This window comes from Oxyura jamaicensis, chromosome 4 (genome assembly GCF_011077185.1).
Source record: "Oxyura jamaicensis isolate SHBP4307 breed ruddy duck chromosome 4, BPBGC_Ojam_1.0, whole genome shotgun sequence".
In the NCBI taxonomy this organism is placed as follows: domain Eukaryota; kingdom Metazoa; phylum Chordata; class Aves; order Anseriformes; family Anatidae; genus Oxyura; species Oxyura jamaicensis.
Window position 1 is genome coordinate 94,762,369 of NC_048896.1, and position 9,368 is coordinate 94,771,736.

Consider the following 9,368-nt stretch of genomic DNA (forward strand, 5'->3'; position numbering starts at 1 on the left):
AATGAGGACCAGGTTGCAGCAAAAGGTGCCAGCAAGGAGTTAAGGTTCCCTCCTGGAAGGGGGGGACTGGCGGCTGCTCCCCGAGCCGGCCGGGGACAGCCACGGGGCTCAGGTGCCGGTGCCCTGGAGCCTGCAGTGGGAAATGGGAAATGGCTCAGCCCTGCCCTCCTCCTAGAGCTGCGGGTATCAAACATCAGCTCTGAGCTCTGCCGGCCTCATCGCCTCGGATTTCCCTTCCTGGGGATGGGGGGAGCGAGCGGCAGCACCTGGCACCGCAGCCACCCCACACAGCGTCCATGTCCCGTGCACGCCTGCTGCCCAAACCTACTTCTTGTGTTTTTTTTGGGGGGTGTTCCGGGCTGCTTCTCCCTTTTTCTCAGTTTCTTTGCTTCCCCTCACTCACAGCTCCTTTGCTTTTTACCCCTCGCTCATTTTTTTTTTTGCTCTCCATCCCCACGTGCGGCGAGGTAAGGGCACCCTGGTGCCGGGACGGCCGGCGCGGCACCCACGTGGCCGGAGCAGGCACGGGGCCACGCAGTGCCCGCAGCCCTCGGGTGACACCGGTGCCACGTGCCAGGGCTGGGCTTGGTCCCTCGCTCCCTGTGAAAGCTCTGCCACGGGGACCCAGCACCCTGACGACCAGGGACGAGCAGCGAACAAATCCTTCCAGCCTAGAAATCGGCTCGGAACGCTCCCGGCACTGCCGGGTACCCGCAGCCTGGCACCTCCCTGCGTCCTTTTAGGAGCCGTCCCCTTCCTCCGTGGGATTTTTGTTGGTGGGGCTGCTCCGTGGCGGCCTCCTGCACCCCGCAGCCCGCGGGCATCGCCGCCCGGCCACGTCTTCCAGCCGCTGCCACGCGGACCCCCCCCCAGCTGTGCCCGGGGGCCTCTTTTTAACCTCCTCGGTGGATTTATCGACCGCGGCGCTTTATGTAACACTTCGACATGTCTGGAATAAAAGCGTTTAAAGACTTTGCCGCCTGTCGCGGGCGTCCTTTGCAGCGTGGGGGCAGGTGGGGAGGAACGAAGGGGACCGTGGGGCCGTGGGACCCTTGGGGCTGTGCCACGGAGCGCAGGGCACGGCGCGGGCTTGGCCTTCAAACTCCTGGAAAACACACAAAACCCACAAATTCTCCTTGAAAACACAAATTCTCATCGTGCTGCTTGTCCGACGAGCTGCTCCGGGGACGGGGCTTCTCTCTGCAGGTGGGGAGGCGGCTGCCCCGTCCCAAGGAGCAGCAATTTAAATTTACCTTTTAAATATATATATATATAAACGTGTATGCATCAAATAATATTTGTATGTAAGTTGTCCGTATGATATATACACGTATTTATGTATATATAGCATAAAACTACTGCATTTGCACACGATACACCTATAATTATTCTAAACATCCTTCCCCCAGACCCTGGTGGGATGCAGGAGGGTGCCCGACCCCTGTCCCCCCACCCCAAATCCCTCCTCGCTGGGGGTCCACGAGCGCCCGGTGCCCGGGGGGGGGTCCCCGGGCAGCCCCCAGCGCCCCGTTTCCCGTCGGACCGGGGGGATTCCTGCCGTCTCTGGGGCTGCCTCTCCCTCGACATTCAATCCCCGGCGCAGGTGCGAGGGGGCTGCCGGCCCCGAAGCCGCCGCATACCTGGCATACCTGCGGCCCCCCCCCGGGAGCAGCCCCCTTCTGCTGCTGCTTTCCCACCACTGTCCTCACCCCGCGGCGATGCCACCGCGGCGGGGACGCCACCCGTGGCCGGTGACACCGGTGTCCCCGTGGCCACGTCCTCGTGGGACGCTCCTCGGGTGGGCGAGGGGGCCCGGCCGAGGCAAGGAGACGCGGTTGGAGCGCATTTTGCTTTTTATTTCCACGCAGTAACACACACGCTACAGCTGCTGGCTACCTACGACGGTGAATGCACGCACACGGGCACGAAAATAAAAGAATAAATTAAAACGAAACCGTGTAAAAACGAAACGGAACGGAAAAAAAAATAAAACAAACAAAAACGACGACGGAGGAAGGAGGAAGGGGGAGAGGGAGGCAAAAAAAAAAAGGGGGGGGGGGAAAAGGAAAAACAAACAAAAACCAGGGCTGGGCACATTGAGCTTCTAGGTAGGACGTTTTGATTTGATCTCATGGCTGACGGGCGGCTTCCAGCACGGAGGAGGATGCGCGGTCGCGTCCCGGGGCGCGGGGCCCTGGCAGCCTCCTCTTCCTCCTCCTCGGCTCGGGCGGGGGCTTCCCAAAAAAAGCACCCCCGAGGGATGCCCCGGGCACCGCGGGACCGGGCGGCGGGGGGGAACGGGGTGCGGGCCCCCGGCGGGGCCCCGGAGGACCGGCGGCGGTGGCTTGGGCGGTGGCGTCCCTAGAGTTCGCGTGGTGGTGCCGCCGCGCGTGTCCCCCCTTCGTCCCCCGGGTTCCTCTCCATGGTGGCTGCACCAGGAGCCTGTCCCTGCCTTAGTCGTTGGAGGTGACGTCGATGTCTTCTCCGCTCGACTGCTTGGTGGCGAGGCGCCATCGGTTGATGTGGTGGGAGCCTTTCTTCTTCTGGTCCGAGTCCGGCCCTTCCTCCTCCAGCTTCTGCCGTTTGTATTTCGTCCGCCGGTTCTGGAACCACACTTTCACCTGGGGGAGAGCGAGGAGAGGACAGGCGCTCGCTGGGGTCCCGGCACCGTGGGACCCCAGCGGTTCCCATTTCCCCATTTCCCCCGAGAGTGGCCACAAAGAGCTCCCAGCCCTGCCTCAGTTTCCCTTCCCGGCCCTTCGCCTGCTGAGGTTCGCAGGATGGGAGTGGGTGCCCAGCACCCTGGTGCCTGGTGCCGTGGGGGTCACGCAGAGCCATCCCCGCACGTCGTGCCCTGGGGTTGGGGAGGCATCGCCAAATCCTGGCCCTGCTTCATCTGCAGGTGTAGCCCGACCAAGCCCCTCGCCTCCCCAGGCCAATAAAATGGGGCAATAACCGGCATTTTGGGGCTTGGCCCATCGCACCGATCCGTCGCTTTGTGCCCCTCGTGCGCAAAGCCCGAGGGCAGGGTCTGAGGCTCTCAGCCGCTCGGGCTGGACTGCAGAGAACCAGGGAGCTAACCCAGAGGATGAATTTACAGCATTCAGGTGCAGGGAAAGCTTTTCCACCACCGGGCTGCCCCAGCAGCCCGCAGAGGCAGCGGCGTCTCCGTGCTCGGGGGCAGCTCCTGCGACGGACGCGGCACCACGGGCACGGCGCCCGACTCGGGGCGCTGCGAGCAGCCGGGAATTGGGCGGTGCGGGGAGCTGCTGGCAGTGCTGGGGGTGCTGTGCCGCGACGTGGGGCGCTGTGCGGGGATGCAGGGTGCTGAGCAGTGAGCTGTGCCGCGACGTGGGGTGCCGAGCAGCGATTCGGGATGCCGTGCAGTGCTGCAGGCGATGATGCAGGGTGCAGCAGCGTGGGATGCTGTGCAGCAATGAAGGGTGCTGAGCGGTGCTGCGGGATGCTGAGCAGCCGGCAGGATGCTGCCCAGCCTCGCGGGCCCTGGCAGGACACTAGGTGCCGCTGCTCGGCCGCCGATGCCAGCCCCCGCGACGCAGCGGGTGGGAGCCATCACCTGCACCCGGCCACCTCCCGGATCGTGCCCCCTTCAGCCCCACTCCTCCGGCACCGCTCCCAGCCCGTGCTCGCCTCCTGCTCCCGGGGGGGGGGGGTCTCAGGAGGCCGAGGCCGTCCCTCAGCCCCCGATTCCCAGGGGAGCGAAGCCCTCCCGGCATGCCGAGGCCACTCGGTGGCTCCGAGGCGTGCTCGTTGCGCCGAACCAGCTGCTTTATGGCACCACAGCCTGCTGCAATCCCCAGCCCGGCCTCGAACCATTTGCTTTCCTCGCTTTGGGGCATTTCTCAAACAATACCGAGCTGGCGCCTTCCATTCACCCACCGCAGAGCACTTTGCAAACTTTAATTAAAGCTCTCGGCCCGCTGGGAGAGGGGAAGTTGCCTTATCCCTGAGGTAGAGCAGCGAAAACCGAGGTATAAAGCGATGGAGCTGCTTGGCTGAGGCTCTGTGGCAATCAGAGCTGGGTGCGAGGCATCTCCCGCATCCTCCCGAGCACCGTTCAGCTCGGAGGACCCTGTCCCGGCGCCGTCTCACCCGCAGCGGCTGAGGGACCGGGGTTGTTTCCTGGCTGGATGGAGCCACAGCCCCTTAGCCCTGGGGTCCCCGGCCCCAAAAGCTGCAGTGGGAGCAGCATCAGACCCCTGCAGCATGAGACCCCGGCACTGTGAGACCCCGGCACTGTGAGACCCCGGCACTGTGAGACCCCCCCCCAGCGGGCATCTGGGGCTAACCTGCCCCCTCGGAAGCCCCATCCCAGGAGCAATGGGTTTAAACCACCAAGCAGGGGTTTGGCCCTTCCCAACCCCCTGCCACATTAACCGTTGGAGGTCTGGGGACATCCTGTGGCCGTCCCTGTCCCCAGGTCCCTGCTGTCCCCCCGGGCTGGGCTCTCCGTCCCACCCGCAGCACGCTGTGCACGCACCCCAGGCGCACGCACCGCGCTCCCGCACGTTACCACCACCAGGCGATGACGGCAAGCCCACGTCCACCAAGAAATCCCGCTCCCCCTCGGGGTTTTCTCCCAGCCCTGCTCACACGAGGCCGACAGCACCTGGAGAGGTGGCTCTGCGGCCAGGCGAGGATGTCCTCAACCCTTCGGGCTGGCCGCGTGTCCCCAGCAGCTCCAGGATGGGAGCGATGCTGTCGGTATAAGCACAGGGCTCCAGCAGCAGCGTTTCTGCTGGAGGAGCTCTGCAGCAGCCGTGAGCCAGGGACCAGCCCTGCTGTCACCCCCTCGTGCTGTGCTGTCCCCTCCAGGGTCCCCAGCTGGGACCCCGATGGCACAGGAGATGCTGCACCCGCCGGAGTGCAGCGCAGGAAGCCCCGGTGCGATGCCACAAAGCCCCAGGCTACGATGCCTTTTCTTTTAAAAACACCCCAAAACTCGGGAGTTTGCTTTAGTGAGACACGAGGGCTGGGAAGGGAGCACCCCAAAAGCGAGGGCACCAAAGCCGGACCGCCCTTGCTCGGCACCTTGCTGCTCCGTGCCCAAGAAGTGTACCCCCAGCTTGTGCCCCAGGCACCTCTGTCTCCGATGGGGACAGTCCCCAGCTTCCACCTCATCCCCTCTGGGGGCCCCCAGGCTCCCACTGCCTCTCCTACCCTCCTTTTCCCAGCCTCCAGGTGTCTTGCTGTGGGGACACCACTCTGCCGCGGTGTGAATCCGAGCCGGGGCGAGCAGACGGCCCACATTACAGAGCCGTTGGGGGGCTCCGAATTTCCCCCAGGAGCTGCGGCCCCAGCTGGGCACAGGGTACCCGGCCCACCTGCCCCTGCAGCACGGCCGCTCTCCGGCTTTATCTGCGTCCCACCTTCCTCCTCCCGTAACTTCCAGGCATCCACTGGCACCGCACGGTCACGGGGCCGCTCTGTCAACGATTACCGGCACCGCTGCTCGGAGCGGCCCCGGCCCACGGGGGCTGTGGGGCAGTCAGCCCTGCAAGCAGGACGCCGGGAGGGGACACGGGGTCACACACGGCATCGCCAAAATCGCCCCACGCCTCGCAGCTGGGCGGGAGCCCCGGGCTTTGGGCAGGGGACCCCTGCGGGGTTTCCCCCAGCGCTCGCTCCACGTGCTGCCCGGGATGGAGGGGCTCAGCCTGCGGCGTGCAAAATTGCGCACGAGGCCTCGTTGTGCAAAATCAACTCGGCAAAGTGATTTCCCAGCCCGGCACGCTCCCGTGGCCAGTGAAGCCAGCTCACCGGGGTGGCCTGATGCTACCGGCGATGGGCGCGGTGCTGTCACCGCCTGCGCCACCCAGCCTGGCACGACCCAGTCCCTGCGTCCCGTCCTGTCCCACGCTGCCCGGCACACGCACGCCGTCTCCCCGTGTCGCACCAGCCCCGCACACGCACGTCCCACACGTCCCGCGGGCCCGGTTACGTGGCACACGCTGTCCCCACGCCTCTGCGTCATCCCGGCACACGCACGCCCCGCGGCCGGCTCCTCTTGCGCCGTGCCCCCCCCGGCTTCATCCCACTACACCCGTGGGCTGCTCGCTGCCACTGCCTTTTCTCCAAACCCCCTTTTTTTTTTCCCCTCTGCCTGTTGTCCCAGGCCAAGGCAGCACCTTGGTGGGAGGAGGGCTGGGAAGGGGTTAATCACCTGTCCCCACCGCTCCCCCCATGGCCCACGGCGGTTCCTGCTGGGGGAGGACACTGGTACCCTTTTCACCTCCCCCGGGGCTGCTCCAGGTGTTGCTCCCTGTCTGGACCCGGCTCAGCACCACCAAGCTGCCCTTCGCAGGGGAAAAGCGGCTGAAAAAGAGGAGTCCAGGCCCAGCAGCCCCGCTCAGCCCCCGCGCTCAGCTCCAGAATGAAAAACCACATCCGCACACTGCTTGGGACACGGGCAGGGCACTGGCCACGGGTGGAGGCACACCCGGTGCGATGCCACCGCATGGCACGGAGCACGGAGGGTGGTTTTAGAGAGGTTTGTGGGGCTCAGCATCCCCTGCCCGCGCCGTGAAGGAAGGGGGTGGCAGCAGCACGGTCACTGGGTATGAAATACGTTGGGTAACCACCAGCAGCCCCTGGCTGCCTCTCTTCCCTCCGGTCCTGCTCAGTCAGTGCCCAGTCCCACACCGCAGCCCTCGGCACGGCTGGGTTATTTCCCTCTGGGTAATTAATAGAATATTGAAAACATCTATATATGACATCTATTCATCTATATAAAAATGTCTAAACAATATCTAATATACAGGTATATTTTAAGGCACAAAGCTGGGACCGAGGAGGTTTCCCTGCAGCCGCCCTCTGCAGCTCCCTGGTCCCGGGGCCGAGGCTCCCCCTGTGCACAGCGACCCGGCGGTGCCGCAGCTTCCCCAGAGCGAGGAGACACAGAACTAAAAACCAGGCTGCAGCGTGTAAAAATACATATATTGCCTCTCTCTGCGATTCTGGTTATGCAGGAGGATTCAGAGATGGATGCCTCTGCTTTTTCCCAAGAAATTGCGTTTCGGCTCGGGGCAACGGTGCAAAATGCGAGGGGCTCTGAGCGCCCCCGGGCACCCCGCAGCTGCCCTTCCCGCCCCGGCAAGCTGCTGTTTGTTCTTTGACCTTTCAGCTATTTTTTTTTTCTTAGCACCGTTTTCAGCCCCTAGAAGTGGCCGAAGCAGCAAAGAAAGACGAGGGGGGGACGGAGCCGGGGTGCCAGCTCCTGCCATGCCCTGCTTCGGGGCTGCACCCCCGAGACGCGGTGCCCTTACGGGGCTCGGTTCGTCCTCCCGGCTGCCTGCATTTGGTTAAATCCCCTTGTGCTGCGGCCGCCTGCTGTCCCCGTTACAGGGAATTTTCCCCTGCTAACTTCCCTCTCATGGGGCTGCATTTGCTCGCAGGTTTTGCTCGCAGCCGCTCGCGCCGAAGCCGGCGGAGCCTGGGCGAGGACAAGGCAGGCGGCTGCGAGGAACACCCACGGCTCTGCCTTTAGTTTCCAATGGAATGAATATATTTTATTTTCCATTAAATAGGTGTGGAAAACGGGCCAAATTAACAGCCAGAATTTGGCAGAAACTCTCCCCGTTGACTCCGTTACTGGATATTAGGAGAAGCGGCGTGCCTTCGCCCGGGGTTTTGGGAGCAGCAGCGTGCCCAGCGCGCTGCCACGCATACGGGGCTGCTCGGCCCCAGTCCCCCTGTTTTCCCCGGGCACCTTACACTTTTCCTTTCACCTTCATTCCCCTGTCCTCCTGGGCTTCCTCATCTCCTACACCGAGGGCCAAACGCCTGTGCGATGTCTTTTCTAAAATCCGAAAGCTGCAGCTGAAACAAGCCCTGGGAGCGAGCACCCTTCGCAGGCACGTTTCTTTGCATCGTCCTGAGTCCGTCCGCAGACCCCAAAACTGGGCTGGGTTAAGGCAGATTTTTGCAGCTCTCAGCCAGAGGGGGTGACACCGCTGCTGCTGTGGTCACCGGAATTTTAAAAACCCATTTTGCACGCAGCAGAACACCCGAGCAAACAAGGAATAACACTGGAAAACGACTCCGACTCGAGAGCGCGGGGGAACCTGCGTCCCTACCCGAGCCCCAGCCCCGCTGCACAGGACCGCGATGCCACAACGCTGCCCGACCATCGCCGGCAGCTTTCCATCACCAAAAAAGCCCACCCTGACCCCAAAAGCCCGTGCAGCTCCAGCACAATTTCCGTGCACGATTCCTGGAGACAGGAGCCGGGATTTCGCCCGGCGCAGCCCCGGCCCCGAGCGGTTTTGGCGCGGAGCTGCTGCCGGCCGTGCCGTGCCGTGCCGTACCTGGGTCTCGGAGAGGCTGAGGCTGCTGGCCAGCTGCTTGCGCTCGGCGCCCACCACGTAGTGGTTCTTCTCGAAGGCCCTCTCCAGCCGCAGGAGCTGGGACGGCGAGAAGGCGGTGCGGATGCGCTTGGGTTTGCGGGCAAAGGGCCCGTGCAGGAGCAGGCTCTCCTGGGACACCTCGCTCCCTGCGGGCAGAGCGGCAGCGTCAGGCCCCGCGGCGGCACCCCCGGCACCACGAGGGATGGGGACCCGGGGGATCGGGGGGGGTCTGGGGGCAGGTAGGGATGGGAGGGAGCCCCCCCGGCACCGCCTGGTTCGTCTCCTTCCCGGCCAGGCACGGGGCAGAGCGGGAGGGGAAGGGGAAGGGGGAGAGAGAGGAAGAAAAGGGGAGAGAGAAAAGGCACGGACGGAGCTGGGGAAGAAAGAGGGGAGGGAGAGAAATGGGGGGAAGGGGGAAAGGAGAGTAAAAAGAGAAAGGAGTAAGAAATGAGAGAGGAGGCTGAGCAAATGGGAAAGTCGGGATGGAAAAGGAAAACGAGGGGAAAAAAAGGGGAGAAAGTGAGAAATCAAAAGGAAAAAATTGGGAAAAAAAAAAAGAGAAAAGGGAAGGGGAAAAAATAAAAGAGAAAGAGAGAAGGAAAAAGAGTGGGGGGAAGAAAAGAGAAAGAAATGACAAGAAAAAAGATAAAGGAAAATAAATTTGAAAAAGCAAAGAAAAAAAATACAAAAAAATTGAAAGTCTGAAAGACAGAAAGACAGAAAGAAAAAATAAAGAGAACGAGAAAGAAAGAAAGAAAGAAAAAAGTGAGGGGGGTGGAACTAGGTGATCTGTAAGGTCCCTTCCAGCCCAAAGCACTCTGTGACAGACAGAAGGAAAAATGCTACGGGAGTGAAGTGAGAGAGGGAAGGAGACTGAGGCTGAGGGAAAGTCAGAAGGGAAGAGAGAAAGGGAAAAATCAGACAGAAAGAGAGGGAAAAGAGGAAAAAGAAAGAAAAAGAAAGAAAGAAAGAAAGAAAGAAAGAAAGAAAGAAAGAAAGAAA

General features: G+C 62.4%; 1 protein-coding gene across 1 annotated transcript; it reads right to left on the reverse strand.

Annotated features, from left to right (window-relative positions):
* Positions 1–1,835: 1,835 nt before the first annotated feature.
* Positions 1,836–8,966, reverse strand: EMX1 (empty spiracles homeobox 1; the record flags this gene model as incomplete). The annotated part of the gene is made up of 2 exons (XM_035326399.1): positions 1,836–2,621; positions 8,328–8,966. Coding segments are annotated over 2 exons (807 nt in total), but the record flags the coding sequence as incomplete, so codon positions are not given.
* Between the last annotated feature and the right edge of the window lie 402 nt (positions 8,967–9,368).